At 41.2% G+C, this 19,208-nt stretch overlaps 1 protein-coding gene across 4 annotated transcripts in view; it reads right to left on the reverse strand.

Moving 5' to 3' along the window:
* zgc:158464 (uncharacterized protein LOC791139 homolog) overlaps positions 1 to 19,208 on the reverse strand; it is a 95,098-nt gene that overhangs the window by 59,344 nt on the left and 16,546 nt on the right. For all 4 annotated transcript variants that reach the window (XM_067594235.1, XM_067594226.1, XM_067594252.1 and 1 more), the window contains exon 2: positions 18,671 to 18,803. In XM_067594235.1, the coding sequence (XP_067450336.1) occupies positions 18,671 to 18,803 (133 nt within the window). The remainder of the gene's footprint in view (positions 1 to 18,670; positions 18,804 to 19,208) is intronic.

The raw sequence follows: 19,208 nt of genomic DNA on the forward strand, positions 1-19,208 counted from the left end.
GTTCATCTGTTAAATCAGAAAACCAGAAATCCCAGCATGCATATCTGAAAGAGTGTATCTGAATTACCTGGATTCAATATCTGAAACTGTTCAATCCCTGAAAGGAGTGCACCAAATTTCTACAAAGTGTATTTAGAAAAAAATGGTTGTGTAACATTGCAAAATATACACTGCAAACATTATATAAGGTTAAATAGACATTTAGATCTTACTTTTCAAAACATATTTTACACTTTTCAAACCATAGTATCAACTTTCAAAACCTACCTTCAACCTTTTGAATCCAATTTATAATTTCATGAATTGTGAATATCATTTGACCTCATAAAATGACCCTAAGTGTGAGCCATGCCTGGTGCATGACTGACACCAATAATAATTCTGGCACATTAATCTTGTTTGTGTACTTTTTAAGCTCTAATGACCGAGTTTTCCAAGTCAGTCTCCAGAATGCTGGTGCAAACACATACACACACAAAGACAGATACTGTAGAGGGACAAACCAATACAGTGACCAATGTGTAGATGCAGCAACATCATCAGATGTAGACTTGTTTGGGAAATGAGGACTACCTACATCACCCAGAGTCATGCATACAGATGTACATGCAACACACAGACCGTAACTATCATCCACCACTACAACACAAAGCATTAGCCTCTGTAATTCACCTGCTGTCTTATGTAAGCAACACATCTCTATGTCTGCCACATTTGCTCGGCCTTAATGAGCTCTGAGGCCTGATAATGATATTACTGCGTGCAGAGAACAGCACTGAGAAGAGGTTTCCTTCCTCTGTGTGCATAGGGGACAAACACAAAACAGACGTTCGTATGCTGTCACTAGTCATTACCGAGAGCGCAACGCTGATGTGCCTGCATATGTGAAAAAAAAAAGATAATATGCGTATGGACATATAGACATGTCTGCCATCTTGTCTGCAGTCATTACCCAAAATACAACACTGATATGTGTACAATATAAATTGATGATGGTGCACTGGATGTAGTTTTTGCCACACATGTTGCTGCACTTGATGTGTTGCTTTAGTTCCAGTTGACCTCCCACAGTGACCAGTGCACCGTAAAGCCACTCTTCACAGGATGAAGGATTTCCTGTAGCTGTCAGTGAGCCCTGGAAAGCAGAAATGTCATCAATTGTGATTTTACGATACTTATTGAAAATCTCTTTGCTTGTACTCCTTCACCCCCAACGCTTCATATGTTTGTCAGGACGGTCTAAGTCTTAGTCACGCACAAGTCCAAATATAATGCAGACTGACAGCACTCAATACAAATATGCTTTGATGTCAATGCAGGACATAATGTTGTATTCCATGTTTGATATTTTGTGTGTGTTTCTGGATGTGTTGAAGAGAGGTTGTATGTGAAGGAAAAAATATTTTCATATCAAACATTTTTATTCTTTTGGCAAAGTAAAGAGCCTCATCTTGATTTAAAATATTAAGGACTACATATAGTATTTAAAAGTGCATAACTACCTCTACATTAGTGTGTGTGTATCTGTATGCTTACTATATATCTAATATTGGATTTTCAGTAGTATCCATACAAGCCGATTTTAGGTAACATACGTGTGTGTGTGTGTGTGTGTGTGTGTGTGTGTGTGTGTGTGTGTGTGTGTGTGTGTGTGTGATGGTGAGGCTGGTGACCAGTTAGCAACAATGGGTTAGCCTAACCTGACCAGGCTCACTAAAGGTAAGCTCATTGTAGAGAAAATCTCAGCCACTCTCAACCCCCCACCCACCCACACACACACACACACACACATATTAAAATTTTAAGAAAAACAAATATACCATGATATATACCATTACCATCTGTGCTTCAAATTATACTGTGATATTTTAGGCCATACCACCCAGCCCTCGATTAAAGGACACTCAGATGCTGATGATATTTAGTTTAGAAACTTCCCAGCAATTGTCTGAGCTTTCTAGTGTGTGGCTGGGATTACAAAGCAGGAAGCCAACAACAATATCTGCGTAGGTGGACAGCGAGTTAAGATCCAAAGAGTTGCCATCACCTCGTAACATCAAAAGCTGTTCTCAGTCCAGCAAACAATAAGATTCTACTGGGTCAGCTAAGGCTTAAACGCTGAACTCACATCCAGTCAGACAGACATAACGTCTCAATTCTTTAGATCGATTTACCCGAGTCCAAAGTTGCACACTGACAGTTAACCTTCCCATCACTTAGAAGAAAAGTCCAGTATGACGAATTATGGCAGGTATTCGTGTTTCTAAGAATGTAAACAGATGCAATGATTTGTGTGACTCAGGTCTTCCGTGCACCGTGTGTGTTTGGATCTGATTGCTCAGCAGCGAGTGTCAGTAACTCACAGCGAGTGACGCCAAGAAGGTTAAAAGAAATGCTAGGAATTATTTGAGCTTGTGTATGAGTGTGTGTGTGTGTGTCCGTGCGTGTGTAGCTCTGCTTGCTCAGCGGCTAGCCTACAGTAAAGTGACAGGATGCCATGTTTCTTCAGAGGATGAGTCAGACCACAGATGACATGTCTGGCTGGTTAAACAAGGACACATACTTGTCGAATGTCAGCCTGATGTCATTTACATACAAACTAACAATTACAAAGGCTCACAGTGGAAGGCAGTTTGGCTGTTGAGTCTTAGGTCTATTTGAACGACCGCAATCTTGAAGTTTAGAGACATAAGTTTATGATACAAATACCTGAACTGGCGTTAATAATCTTGGTTATCTTTAAAAGCTACAACTAAGGTACCCAGTGTTTCTAAATGCAGATTGGTGCTGAAAATTAAGCTTTGACATGTGGACTGGAGTAACTATGAAAATGTAAAGTGTGGTCTTTTAGGTAATCTTTGGTATTAAGTGTCACAGATCACCCAGACTGGTAAACATGAACAGGCTGTGCAAAGTTTACAAATGCCTCAGATAATCAAATTACCGACAGTTTCTCTGCCATTTGGAGCCACAACAGTTGCAGTGTTGCTTCAGTTCTGTCATATTTTCAACCATATTACATGGTCTTCATTGACCACATCAGTATCACAGGGTGCAATAGAAAGCTCTGGAAAAGCGTTGGAATTGCTTTGTCAGACTATTTCAATGGACAGAAATGAACTTTGATGCTTGCCTATATTTAGTATACAAACAAGAAGTCCTATGGATACATAGCAGCTACTCACAAGTCAATAGGTCCATCTTCAACTAAGCAAACTATCTGCTGATGAAGACAATGTGTTATGGTTAATAGCTCTGGAAAAAACTGTTTTTTGTAAGTATTTGCAACATTATTTACTTACTGATCCTGGCTGACTAACCGATTCCTATTATGCAATATCAGGTGACGAGTAAATATTTGTAGTTGAGAAACTCGTGATGTTCACCCACCATCACAAACACTCAAACAGTCCACGGTGCTTCTTAGTTGTCTATCCCCTGTAAAAATCAATAACGGTTCTGTTTTCAGAAGGCATGGATCCGTGCAATCAAAAAGCCTAACTGTCCACCACAGAGGCTCCAGAGCCAGGTCAGACAGCCTGTGCTTCATCCCCCTGTAGTGATACCCTGAAGTTCGATTCAAATAGAGGTCACCTTCCTGCACCATTTCTCTCGGTTACCTTTACACTCCAGTGAAAAACAACACGCCTGTCTTTCTCTTACTTTACTCACTGACTTTCTTTTACTGAGTTTTCCCCATATTTTGTTTCCCTGTCTCTCACAATCTCCCTTTGTGCTTTAAGTTCAGACCATCCATCATGTCATTCCAGACATGAATCATGTCTGTTTCACTGCAGAGTAGGTAGGTGGTAAAAGAAATAAAAAAGCAGAGAGACACATGTGGATACAAAGACAGAAGGTATATCTCCAAGTTTGAAGCAAATATCTAAAATGTTGACAGCTACACAAAATGTGAATCAGTGCATTTTTTCTAACAATTGCTATGCGAAAGACATAAGAAGAGGGCATGACAAGATCATCAAGTCATTAAGTGCAGAATCTCCTCTGTGACTACGGTACATTTAGATCTAAGCCAAATTGGGCAACACAGAGGTAGAGCATGTAATTAGAAAGTTAAGGTTTCATCAGTCCACTTTTCAATTAAGTCTCAAGAAGTTCTGTAAATTTCCCACAGTTGGGAAACACATAACAAATAATAATAAAAAATAAAAAAAAACCTCTGAAATTACCAATCACAAAAATAAGGAATGTTATGACTTTCCAATAGGAAATCCATCAGGCTGTAAAAATGTTTGTGTAGAGCAATATATCAAAGTAAGCAAACTTAACAGACAGGTTTTCTTTTATTTTTGAAGCCTGAGTTTCTTGTAAGAGCCAGATGCAGACAGAAAGTCCTCAGAAGAGAAAAGAAAGCAATAGAGAAACAGAAAATGAAAAAAAAGCAGTCCAGCCAGCCCTTCAGCAGCTCTCAGCCTCCACTGTTCCACATCGATACAGCGATTAGTATTTCCAGATCACTGAGCACGGGGTTAACCACGGCTCTGTGCTCTGGACAAAGGTCACCCAGGATAGCCTTGCTGTGAGGTCCAGTGACCCACCCTGAGGAGCCAGACTCTGGGCTCCAGTCTGGCCTGGGCTCCCTTAATCACCATGACCAGAAAGTCAATACTTTGCACGAGTCAATTACCAAGGGAGGAGAACTCATGGCGCCACGTGATCCAGGAGTTTCCCTTATCCAGACCACCAATCTTTCTGACAACCAAATCATAGGCAACTTATTGGATTCGGTGGCGAACGAGATCTTTACATTAATAATTCACTCTGTCCGTGGCTACATCTCATCTCCCTCCGTGGCACTGAGAGTGAGACCACACTCATGCACACAGCAGGCGAGAAAATGCAACGCTTGAATGGAAATGAGCCTCTCTGGCTGAACTATATCATTCTGTGCTTCTTTGCTCCCTGTGGCCTCTTATTTGTTCCTCTATTCTTTTTTTTTCTCTCTCCACCTCCGTCTTCTTACCTATTCTGGTTGACTGGTGATAGCATTCCTGTGCCGATTCTTTCGCTCTTTCGCTGTCGCACATTCTCAATCTCCCACATTCACTATCCTCACCGGTGAAGCAGTTGAAAATACAGACAGTGAATAAACAATGGCCTTGACTACATTAACCGACTTTCGTATCACAAAAGATTTATGCCAATCTAAAAAGGTGCATAAACTATTCAGAAAATAGTGCTTAAAGTCTACTTAAAAAAGGGTTATAAGCCTATTTCTGATGCACCGTTCCTTTCTGTCTTCATTCCCTTTTTCACTGACAGAAGTGAAGTCTTTATTCCCTCACTCTCATCCCCTCTCCGAATTATCCGTCCTACTTCTCCTTTTCTGCATCTCTTCCCTCTCGCCTTGCCTCCATTCCATTTTGCTCTTGCCATTGGTATCCTGGTGGTGATGGAGAGCCCGGTCTCCCTCTGTGAGCTGCTGTCCCTAATGAGGCTCTTCAGCCACACACCATATCAAATTAACAGAATGCACCAACCTATTACAACCCAAACCCACCAGCCGGGCCTCAGGCGGACCGAGCGCCTCACCTCACCGCACCGGCGATCTCACTCTGTGATTGATAAGATGTGATGCAAACAAAGACAGCATGGAGAGACAGAGAGGGAGATAGAGACATAGGCAGACAGACAGTGATGAGAGAGAGAGAGACGGAGGGAGCAAAATAAAAAAGATACACACATCCGTATTTTTCTTGCAACGAAACATATCAGCCTTTCCAAAGAGTAATTACCCTCTTGATGGAATAAGTAGTGAGGGGAAAAGGTCACACATTGCCTCTGTGAAGAATTTTATATTCATTGAAGCAGCAGTGATTATTTCCAAAGACTCTCCAAGGCATCTCTAAAGAGCCAAACGGTTGGACTAGGAATACACACAAGTCATCTGAAAACTTGTTTCTATTCTCTCTACATGTCCGCTGCAAAGTTATTAATTCAGATGATTTTATAGTCTAGTCTTCTGGCTGCAGAGACATCCAGAAACATCTGGATTGGTTCACTATCAGGCTTAATACATCGCTTGGATGGGAATGTATGCACAGGAGACTGTGTTGTGCTGAAACCATCCATCTGGCTAATTGGATCTCGAATCTTGGAACACACACTTGACATGCTCTGATAAGGTTATAATCTCCCTCATGCCTTTATGGTGGTAGCTCACTATTTTAATTAATTAGTCGCCTCAAGTTTAAGCATGGCACTCTTTTATAGCTGTGAAGAAGGAGGGGACTCGATGACACAGTGTCTGCTTGCAAGCAAGCAAGCAGATGCACTGCCTTCCAAATTACAGTTGGGTGTTACAGCATTAATTGATATAGTACATGCATGTTCATTGTTCAGCATGGAGATGTATACAGACGTATAAAAAAAAAAAAAAAAAAAAAAGAGGAAAGGGTAAAAGTTTAAATCAAGCTACAATAATGGTTGGATTACCCTGCGAGGAAAGATAACAGCGTGTGTCTCTGGAAGACAAACCAAGAGAAGGTCATTCCTGAATAAATGTCACCAATAAATTGGCTCCCAGAGAGAAAAAAAGACCCCTGGGTTATTTTACAAGACAACAAGGCTCCTATAAAGGAGCTTAGTCCATAGTCTATCACAGTGAAAACAGGAATCCCTGACTACTGCCTCCTGGCTATACTGATAGAGAGAACCAGAAACCCAGTGAGGGAAAGAAACATGCACAAAATGACATAAAAAGCAGAAAGAGAAAAGTTGATTTGATATGTAACAGAAAAAGGACAAGAAGACAGAGTCAGAAATGGCAAATGAAGATATGGTGAAGAAGTGGAGGAGAAAGAACAAAACAGACCGCGAGAGACAAGGAAAAATGTTAAGAGGATTCATACAAGAGATGGAGAGAGAAAATACAGATAGGGTGGGAGAGAAATACACACAACAGAAGCTCTGTGGAGAGATTCAGTGCTGGTTTAAGATGACAACTTCATCGCTATGTGCTGGCTTCTTCAAGCCCTCCTCATCCAACCCCGTTGTCAACAGCCTTCTCCAGCTACATTACTCACACTGCAACAACAGTTTCAGGCTAGTCTCTTCGGACCGCTCTGCACTATAGTTCACACGCACCTCACACGAACACACAGAGCTATCATCTGTTTCCATTCACCTACAATTTGGGTTCAGCAATATTTAAATTGTGAATCATCACAGGTCTATTCCAACACTCGCACTGAGCTCAGCTTTCTAGCCAATTAGAATTTAACTTAATCTAATTTAATTTTGAAAGACACAAGATGCTATAAGATAGCGACAATAGCCACAAAATAAACATTGAAGGCAGTGCAGAGCAACAGGAAACGGCAAAATATTAATGCAAAATATAACAATATCCACTATTCAGTGCATGTAGCCATGCAAAGCAACACAAGGTAACAAAACACAACAAAACAATACTGATTATAACCATATTTTGACAATGGAACGACGGATACTTTTTTTTTGCTTTTATTTGAGATTTTTTAAAAACACACTTTACTATTGTTGATTTTTTTCTTTTTTTTCTGGGCAAAGTCATACAGGTGACATTTGTGTCCACATGTAACATTGCCTGAGCTAATTAAACTAATTTAATGAAGCATGTTTGTGTGTCTCACTCTCACACAGCACAGTACACCACAATATGCTTTGTACTGGTTTCAGTAGATTGTGCTTTTATGTCCCTGTGAGTGTTTATCTGGTGTTCTCGTCTGTCTCTCTCTCACTCTTTTTTTTTTTTGGTGTCCATCTGTTCCTGTCGTGTCCTTCAACAGCTGCAGAGTGCTAGGCGCCCACTTGCTCACACTCGCACCTAAAAGCTCTCTGTCACACCAGAGTGTCAACAGGCCCGTTCTCCTCTCCAGCTTGACTGTAACCACCGTGCAAAACACACAGGCCTGCATTTAGATCGGTGCCAGCCATCTCCCTCTTTATTACTAATTCACTAAGTCTGTCATCTCTCTCTCTATCTCTCTCTCTCTTTCGTTCAGACCAGTAACCTCCATCAAGTCACTGCCTGCAACAAAGACACAAGTTACAACTTGAAGTTCCATCACCACTTCAGGGCAAATGGATACTTGACATATCAAATGACCCACAGGAAAGTATGTCTGTGTGCACGGCAGCTGTGTATGCATCCATGTGTGTGTGTGTGTGTGTGTGTGTGTATTAACAGACCTCATTCATTTGTGCTGCAGGCCCTCAGTAGCCAGCAGCGGGTATGAATTCTGCCCTGTCCTCCTCTGCAGTGGCTCAGACATGGATTAATGGTGTCATTAATCTTACCTTTAAAATGAATGACTTCAGCACCTCCAACCTGCGCCAAAGTGGCTGCCCAGTGCCTCCCTCTCCCCCGTACTCCAACCCCTCCTTACCCACTCAGCTGTAAGGGATGGATAGTGGGTCTGCCATCCTATCCATCCTTGGCTTGGCACAGCCTGGCACAGTGGGATATCAGAGGCCAGCAGGAATGCTCCTGCCAGTACACATCGCTTCCTCTCAGTCTTGCAGCTAGTTCTGTGTTTGTGTGCGTGTCTGTGTACACTAGTAACTGTAGTTAGAAAAATGCAAAACACAAAGTGTCCTTGCCATGGAGAGAACAAAAGAGGAATTGTCACATTTTTTGCAAAGATTGCCTAACCGCTGCCAAATATGGAGCAAATGCTACTATACTGACTGCAGCTCAAGGTCTCTCTATTTAATGAAGCTACCTTCAGACGAGGGGTTTGTGAATTGTGACGGGAGACAATGTGGTGGGAGGAAAAGACAGAACAAGAAAAAGATTATTCATAGCTGATCAAATGCAGGTAAATCAGGGCAGTAACGAGAACGAATAACAGCAAAATGCTGTATTTTGTCATTTTACACCAGAAACACCAAACTCAGGTCCAGCCTTAAGGAAGCATATTTGGTTCTTGATGAGGTAACTGATAGGTGGGTCTATAAAGTATTTTTCCACACCAGAACTGTACTGTGGATGTCATTAACTTCTATTACACCAACCTGCCTGGGTCCAGGAACCAACTGGTACAAATATTGGCTTTGTGTGATATGAGTGGATTAGAATTGCTAATCTGACACCAACTGACTAAATGTGTTTTGTTTGCAGTGTAAAGGCTATATGTCTATATGTCAAATGTTTGAACTGTGTTGTTATACAGTTGCTGCTATGATGTTAATCATTCTTTGGAAAGCATCAGTGGCACAGCTCAGTCAATTATGATATGAATGAGTATGCCATAAGAAAAATAGAAGGTACAAAATACAAACGTAGTTCACAATGACAGTAGGTAAAGCAGCACAAATGTAATGCTTGCTCTCACCAGTACTGCATGTATAGATATTCAGTGAAAATGTCAAAGACATTGACAACTGTGCGCACAAAGCCGTGTGTGAGTAGTCCTAACCACAGTGCTGGGCAGCATTTATCACTAAGTGAGGGGGAGGGAGGTTATCAGGCTGGAGCTGGAGATTCCTCATTTCATCAATAAGTCGTCAGTCTTCCTGCTCTTCCCCTCTCCTCCCACCTCCTACACCTTCCGCTCTTCAGCTTCGCCAAATGACTCTCCAAGCCACAGAGGCTGTTGGCCATTACCCAGTGGGCCAAACACACAAACACACACACACACACACACACACACACACACAGCCTTTGAACTGTATGTCACACATAAAACTATTTTTAAAACATCAGTTTTGCCAGGAAATGTGAAGCTAAGAATGTGTGCTGTTTCATAGCACCCTGCAGTTACACAGCTCAGTTCAGCCTCATTAGGGATCCAAGCAGCAAAGCAGCTGGAACCCTAATGTATCTGTTAGGATAATAATAATAATAATAATAATTCTTCTTCTTCTTCTTCTTCTTCCTATTATTATTATTATTATTATTATTATTATTATTATTATTATTATTATTATTATTATTATGCCCTAAAAGTATGTGGGTCTCAGAAACTGGAACAGCTATAGTTCACAAACTTGGCAGGAAATCTCACCCACTACTCAGACAAAAAAAACTTATACCGATTGGCCTGATAGTGGCATTATAACAACAAACTTTACGTTTTGGAAACGCTATTAAATCAAAGTTGGCTTTAGCTATTGTAACTAAACTTGGTGCACAGGTTTGCATGCTTGGTCCATGCTTCGTTGCAGTCCTGGGATATACTACCACTAGGAGGCGCCACAAATACAAAAAGTTTATATCACGCTTATATCAGCTTAATGGATTTGTATGAAATTCAATATACATGATCTACGTTCATGTGTCAGTCTTAGCATAAAATCTGGTCAGACGGTGAGTCTGCAGAGATATTCAATATCTTGCTGTAATTTGTACTATGGGCACAACATTTTCTATTTTGATCAGTTTTGGTTTAAATGTCACCAAAATATCTGACAATACACCAGAAACCTGCAGAATTGTGTGTGATTTTTTTCTGAATTTTCTCACCAACATTAAGACTGTTGTAAGCATTTTAAGTTGAAAGGGAGAAAAATATCCCAGTCTGGCACATGTGACGTCATTGCCTCAAGTTGTAAGAGGGTGTGTGGAAACCATGTCTCCCCAGTGGTGCAGTCAGTAAGTCACCTTCTCTGGGGATACAAAGGTCCAGGATTTGAATCCCCAGGTGGCCAATTTAAACTTGCCAACCATGTGGCAAATTATGCATGTGGCATGTTTTCAAATTCTTCTGAAGGTCATATTAAGTCAAAGACTGCCCTTTGTGCTTGGACCCCGTTCATTGCTGCTTGTGGCTATATTTCTTATTGTTTTCAGCATCACATACAAACTAATTTTTTGTCTTTAATGTGGATGTTGGTAAAATATAGTGACAGAGCTACACAAAGCCTCCACATGGTTGAAACCTCTTGACTGGTTTTCACTTCTTCCCACAAAAAGTTGATGAGGTAAGATTTGCTGCTGAGTCACTGGAAATCAGGGAGACTGCCAGGCCATGCTCATTTACTGACATGTTTTTGTTTAGACTAATAATTTAGCAAAGATGCTAAATTTTTCATGTTAAATGTCTTTTTTGTCAGATTTGCTTGAGCTTTTGTATTATGTTTTCTCGTGCTTCCAAGACAAGGATCAAGAGATGAATCACACTGAATTGGTGGACAGCAGAGGGTTTTTTGACTAATTTAGGGAACTAGAAGGGAATCCATAACTGTAAGTAACATTTAGAGGAGAATATTTGTATATGATGAAACTATGGATCTTTGGTTTATCATATTACCAGCTTAGTTCATATCTGGACAGGATGTACAGTAAAATTGCTTCTATTTTGAACAATATGTGGCACACATTATCATTAGCTGGCATTACAGAGTACTGTGACGAACTAGCTAAGATTAGACTTCAGAGTTCCACTTCAGCAGTTGTGGTTCACTCCAGAGGGATCTCGTTACTGTTCTGTTTTTAAGAAATAAAACTCGGCTCTGCTCTCATTACACTGCATTTTGTTGACAGGACCATTTTTAAAAGTTAAAATAATATAGGCCTAACAATAGAACCAAGCCAAAAAAAAAAGAAAAGACCACCCTAAACCAGCTCTGGCATGGTAGAGCATTGGTGTTGCATCACCTAGTACCACCCTGTCAGATCAGTGTGTAATAACTGTCAGTCATTTCTCATGGGATCATGTAGATGTGACATAAGTGGGTAGCTCACTCCTGAAAAACTCTGGCAACCACTGAATGGGGTGTGGATGTAATGACTAGTCAGGGAGCAGGGTGGAACAGTAGACTGTTTCACTGTTTTCTGCTAAAAAGTGAACACCCAGCAAAAAGTGAACACCCAGCAGGCAACAGAAAATCTTAAAAAAAAGATTACTGTAGCTGCAGTACATAACTTAGCTATTAGTAGAGGCCTGTATCAGAAACCAAACGTCCTTCTTTTTTCAAGCTAACATTATCAATAATAACTTGCTGTGTGGGGTGTGTTATGTCATGAGAAATTATTGCTGTACCTTTGTGGCCATAACTTACCTAACCCTGCAGCAGGAACCAAATGTTCTTGTAGACTGTTTTTGTCATCACTCAGCTGAGGAAACAACAGCCATCATCACTCAAGAAGTGTATATCGACAAATCTTGAATATGGCCCAAATACAATATGGCTCCCACTGTGAAGACAGAACTTATGTAGCTGCTTGGTCATCTGACAGCTTACAGCCTCTTCATTACTGTCTTCAGTATAATAATATGTTTTTATGGTCTTGATTTTAACTTTTATTCCTGTGAAGCACTTTGTGAATTTTATTTCTGTGAAAGGTGCTACTACTACTACTATAAATGATACTTTTAGGTTTGTGGTTTTCTTTATTTTAGATGTGATTTTAGTTTTGGATGCCTGGTCATGTTTGTCAGCGACAAACAGGTAGTGAGCTGTGAAGTCAGCCATTCAGAAGACTCTGCCCTTGATAAACTTCAAAAACTGTTTCCTTTTAAATATTTCTCCCACATTTTATGCTCATCTCATGGCGTCAATATGAGACCTCACAGCTTTTTGCAATATCATAATGAATACTTAATTTATTCTGCTGATTCACTGTATGATGTTTTTATGTTTATATTAATTCTGTGATGTGAGTATTGTCTTAGAATGTCATTGTTTAAGGAACCACCTGGATGTCACCAGTCCCCAGTCGTGCCAGTAGATAGTTAATGAAAATGTGGTCTAATTCATAGTAAAGATTACAGTTTTGAATCATTTGAGCCGCTAAAAAGAACAGCTGTGAGTTGATTGCATGGCCCAAATACCCTGAAACAATAGTTGTTGTGAGGAGTGAGAGGAAGGAGGGGGGTGTTAATTATTCACTTCCCTGTCCAGTTTTCAGCTACTGGCCATGCAGTCCTGCTTATTTGTAGTTGCCTATAATCAGCGGTGGTAAATGTGTTTCTGAGGTAATCCATCAAACATATCAAGACAAATGTGAAAGAAAAGAAAAGAAAAAACCAGAGGTGAGAGGATAACTGCAGAATTATTACATGCATACCAACACTAAACTCAAATTCCCATACTAATGGCACAGACTTGAAAAAGAAAAAAAATCACCTTCGAGAAGTGCCATTGTCGGTACATGCTCCGGATATTCCTTAAGTTACAGCTCGGGGCAATAAAAGCAGGGTTACAGGCCAAGAAATGTGCTGCCACATGTACCTGCCATCGCCTGGGGTGAGTTTTCACTCTTGTGAGTGAGTGAGGAGGAGATGGAAACCATTCAGCACACCATGCCTCCATTCTTCTCTCTTAAATTGTCCCCATAAACTCACCCACAGGTGCTGTAATATAAATTTGTTCCCACTGTCGGTGCATCTAGATTTCTCTGCTGTCACTCTCTTTACTTTTCTGTTTATATCTCAGTCTTTCATCAGTTTTTCTATTTCAGTCTTCTCTTTCACTCTCCTCTTCTTCCTACCTCTTTGTCCCTCTCATACTGTCCCAACCTCTGTCCATAGTTTCTCACCCACCCAGGCCATTTTCAAACTGGTAATGTTCCTGGCATTTATATTGTAGAGCCAACAGGGGGCTTAGTGCCACACTATCATGAGTAATAGAAATAATCAACTCCATTGCTAATGACTCATCTCTTTGGCACTGGATGCTAGTCTCCACATCATTGGGAGTGTGGTGCAGGAGGTGCCAGTGCCGGGAGACATTTCCCAGCACATTTCTCAGACAAGGAGAGAGAAATAGCGAACACCCATCTACCATGAATCAGCCATTATGGAAAACATCAAGGTTTTTCCCTCCAGGCATCATGGCCTGTTGCACAACTCTCCTGCCACTAAATGAATGAGCATGATCTGAAAGATGGGATGAGGACAAATTGAGGTTACAACTTTGACACAGCGTGTAATAAATTCACCACTGGCATAAAGTATTTCACACCGGAGGGGTTATTTTTGTCTTATACCCCCCAGTGCACACACACACACATACACACTTTAGGTACTGTGGGCGTGCTTGAGGCCTAGAAAGCAGACTGGACTGGAGTGTGTTTGTTCGAGAGAGCTCAGTCATGCAAGCTGTTTGCACAACAGGCCTCCTCTGCACTGTGGGAAAACTCTCACATGGTCGTCTGCCTGGCTGACTGGGGAGTATGAGTATGAGTGTGAGTGTGCGTTCATTGAGAAATGACTTGACGCACACTGCCCAGCAGTACTAGCCCCGCCCCTTGTACTTGTCAGTGTAACAAGTCTCAACAGCTACAACAATGTAGGAGGGAACGGAGTCAAGTGGAGCAGATAAAGTAACATCGCAAAAGTTGATTCTAGCTTTTCTTCCGACAGCTCCTCCTGTGATTACTTAGGTGCTGCTTGCGTTGGGGTATGCCAGGAATGGCCATGCAGACAGCTGAGGAGGTGTGTGTGTTTGTGTAGGGTTCACTGTGAACATACATGTGTGTGTTTACATGCATGAGAGAGTCAGAAAGATACAGAGAGACAGATTCTGTTCAAGTGTGAAATGTGTCATAAGCTTGCACACATGTAAAATAAGTATGACAACATAAGATACACACCTTATAAAAAGTAACTCGACATGCCAGAACATCAGCTGACAATGAGGGAGAAAACCGTCCTCTCCCGAGCTTACACACACACATTCAACAGACACGCACGGATAGCAAAGATAGCACATGCAATAGCTGACGCGTGTAGACATGACAAACATTCGAGGCACTCTGGGAAACATACACATGTACACACGCAGGAAAGGTTTTAAAGATAAAGAGGGTGCGCACATGTCTTCACATAACTGCAGGTGGTGCAGTAAGCCCCGGCCTGCAGCCAGTGTGGAGCAGCTTATGGGTGGGTGGGGCCGGCTTTTCAGGTTGAGGAAGTCATGACATGCCCCTCCAGCAGGCCCATAAATCAACCGGCTCAACCTCACTAAGGATGGCTCTTGGGAGAGAGAACACAAGCATGAGTGCCAGCCCATTCAGCTCAAACACACACACACACACAAAGTCACGTACACATGCACGGTGGCGTGCGCGTCGGCGAACGCACACATACAAACAGCAGGAGTGAGTGTTATGTAAACGCCTGTGGCAATTTTCGCCTCGGGCCTTACATGCCACACCTCCCACCATGTGGTTGAGCGTATGTGTTTGTGTGTTTAAGGTGTCAATGTTGTGTAATCAAGGAATTATAATTGTATCTTGAAAACAACACATCTAGTTTCTTTTGAGGTTAACTTGATACTAAACATGTGACTTCATTATGCAGAGCTTTAAGATACTGGTCCCTTTGTGCTGTTTAATGTGAATGGGGCCGGAGACTTCTTGCATCTAAGTTGGAATCTTTAGTCTTAAGTCCACTGCTTGCAATGTAAATATCAGATACCTTTTCTAATCAGCATGAGGATACAGACTGAGTGACCTCATACTTAATGCTTATGATGATATCACAGACCTGTACAGAAAGCACCTGTATCAGCTGCTATATTATTGTACACCTTCAGCTATTTGACCATAAGGTTTGGAAATTTCTTTGGATTCAAAAATATAAGGTAATCCACTCCAAATCATGTGAATACTGGTTATGTGTCTCACAAGGTGTCAGAGCAACTGAACTGACAAGTTACAGTCTGCTGTGCTGATAAAAAAAAAGCAGGACCTGACAAAGGCTCTGACACATTCATGATCCATCACACGAATACCTTTTACAGTGATAAAACTTTTTCTCTAATTGTCATAAAATACCTCATGTGAATGGGATTTTTATCAAGACTTAAGATAAACTCAAGATAAACTCAGTTTATCGTTTATAGAATGTGTAAAGAAATGGTAACAATAATTGGTCTTGAAGAGAACTTCAGACACAGTTGGCTATTATGAGGTGCTCAGTTCCAAGTTATTCAGCATATCAGGAAGCATGGCAACAGATAGGGATTTCACAAGTTGTTATGCAAGACTGATATCAAGGTCCCTAATGCAGAAAACTATAAATATGAGTATCTGCAGATACTCAATATTAAATGATCTTGATTGACTGGGAGAAAAAGCCTTTATCAGCACACTGCTATAACATGTGCTGAAACTTGAAACCTAAAGTTGTCAGTGTGATGGCGCAGTAAAACAGTGGAGATTTATTTTCAGTCTGCTTCTTGGAATTAATTGGAAACACTTCACATAAGAAGCTATCTTTTTGCACACCTTTGAATTTTACAAGTTGAGCAAGCGAAAGTCTGTTTTATGAGGAGACAGACTAACTGTTTTATAGATGATATAAATTTGACAAGTGGTAAATTAAAAACTTGCTTTGACAGCCGTAAATAGAGAAGTTTCTGTTGTGTTAGCATGTTCGGAGTTTGGTGTCCATCTGCATCCATCTGTGAAAGCAAGTGCTGAGAAAAGACGAGGCTATCTACAGCCAACAGTCTGAGAGCTGAAGGAAACTCGAGTATTGTTAACAGCACGGGCTGCCTGCTGAGTGGAAGAGAAAAAAAGATGAGAGACAGAAATAGTGACAGAATGAGACGGAGAGCAAGATGCACGCCTCTAGCTTCACATGAGTGGTTAGGTGCTTTCTTGGCGACAGCGCAGCGGCCCATGCGACTGTTCCTCTCTTTCCTTTTCAGCCAACTAAAATCTGAGTATGCAGTTCTGCTTGACCAATGTACTGTCAAAATGAGAGATGCAGGCAGGAATTACTCTAAAGCCACAGTCAGTATATTGATGTATTTGTGCACAGAACTAGCTTGCTAACACTGGCCTTGCACATTTGACAGAAAGAGCAGCTCTTGCCTCTCATTAAACTGTTGAGGTGTACTGGGCAGCATATTAGTGGGGATGTGGACCAGTGTTTCTACCCTACATGTTAAATGAAAAGCACAGACAGTACCAGTCAAAAGTTTGGACACAACTTCCCATTCACTTGAACAAGAAAACTTTTGACGGGTTCTGTATACTGTGCGAACAATAATGCACCAGTAAAACATCAAATCTGGGTATTTGATATAGTCACTTAACCTTTAAATTTTTCACAAGGCATCCAATCTTACAAAATCCCAGAGTACACTGGCTATAATTATGATTAATGTCACTTACAGCCCATTGTCATCAGTACGGCCAGTCTGAGTTGCCCCTTTTAGACATTTGATGGTATAATTATGTGGATACATGATCACCCCGCTTGCAGATTAAAAGATATGAAACATTGTTAATTTTCTCCTGTGTGCCTGTATGTTTGAATGAAGTATTATTTGACTCAGAAATATGGAACCATCTATCCATCACTCGGGAATATTAATATTAAAAAGATGACAGTAGAGCTGAAGAGACACACAAGCAGCTCAGTCAAAACAGTGAAAAAAGAACAGAAGAATTGGCAATCAATAGATATGATGGATAAAAGCAAGGAGCCTAAAAAAAAAACACCACCTGATGTTTCAAAGACAGGAGCAACCAGAAAGAACAAAAAAAGACTGAGGACTTATCAGAACAGACAAACAACTGCTGCCAATGTAGCTTATATTGTCAATAGAGCCAAACGTAGAACCGCGTCTAGGTAAATTTAAAAAGCAGAGAAAAAACTTGGAACAAAAGATTCAAGTGATACCACAAAAGCCTTGCTCCGATTTTTTTTTTTTCCTTTACAGCTTCCTCCACCTGAGAGAGGCGATAAATCTTGAGTTTTTGTACTCAGCTGAGGCAATGACTGGGCCAGAGGTCAAACCAGTAAGACAGATGAAAACAAGAGATTGTCTGGAGGCCCATTAAGAGAAAATTGCTGAGGAGGGACAGAGACATTCATGTCCTGCCTTTGTGGGAGCAATACTGTAGGAGTGCATGTGTATGTGTGTGTATAAAGTGAGAGGTACCAGTTTATGGTAGATGATATGACTGTGTCAGTATATCAAGGCCTAAATACTGATATCTTGCAGTCATCCAATTTCCAGAAACATCCACTTGAGGTCTGACATTCTCACGAATATTTCTGTAACATTCCTCTCTTAGGTACTAAGGTCCGTTTAGGACAGGAAAACAGCTGCCACATGTTTTGTTTTCCTCACGTTTCATTTTTTCTCGCTTCTTTATGCACATTCTTTGTTCTTTGTCATTGCTGTGCTCACTAAGCCACACAGTGAATGTACGCTCTGACAAAGCTGTGTGGAGAATGTGGTTCAGCTGAATTCTTATGTTAGCACACAGCTATTGTTGTCTCAAGAAAAAGAAAAAAAAAAAAAAAAAAACTGTCTTCCTGGAAATCCCAGCAAGTGGCCGTCTCCACGTGCACGCAGTTCAGCGGAAAAAACATTTTTAAAAACACCTCTCCCTTTATTGGTCCTATTCCTCTGAGGTGTGGTTTTAAAATCACTTATGGGGCCAGTATGATTTCTGGGGTCAAAGGGGTCTTTGCTTTTGAAAATGTTTTCACATCCTTGATGAAACACATTTAATTTCTGCTCTGCTGCACTTGTCATGTAAAGCAGCACTGAGCCATATGAGCCTCTTCAGTAACTCCCAGCTTGGAAACATATGGCCAAATCACACTACATAATAATTTATACTATGCTAAGACATACAATATGAAGTCATAGCAAAGACACAGATACATTACTAGATAGAGGCAGCTAGGTGACACAAAATAGGCATTTTAGAAAACTGACGAGCAAGACGGGGACAGAAAGGGTTGATCTATACCTGCCATCATCTTCTGGGCCTCATATGGCTCCATGTAGCCATCATTCTCGGTTGTCACTTTCTCCGTGCTGGTCTGAGTGCCGCCAGCCTGCTCAGCATCGAAAGGGTCCGCATAGTCTTCGAGGATAATGAGCTGCAAGAGAAAAAAATAAAATAAAAAACAAGGAAAGGTGAGACGGACAAGAGGGGGGGGGGGGGGAAGGGAAACAGCAAAAGGGGAATTAATTTTGCTGCTCTGTTGAGCACTACAACATGGGTAGGTGTCAGTAGAGCTGCATGACAGATACCGCTGTGGCCCAGGACAGGACCAAGTGATATCCACTGAGGCAGGCCCGAAGATAAAGGGAGAAACACATAAATAACACCCCACCTCTGTATGCCTCAGCACACCACCACAATGCCTCAGCTTTAGCCTTACAGCACGTTCTCCGCTACTGCTGGTGTGCCTAATTATATGATAGCCCAGTGACAGGCCTACATTTCAAAAGTAGAGGAGAAGACCACAACTGCTCAACTTTCTTAAGAGAAACAATTTGGC

The sequence above is a fragment of the Thunnus thynnus genome, chromosome 1 (assembly GCF_963924715.1).
Source record: "Thunnus thynnus chromosome 1, fThuThy2.1, whole genome shotgun sequence".
NCBI lineage: Eukaryota > Metazoa > Chordata > Actinopteri > Scombriformes > Scombridae > Thunnus > Thunnus thynnus.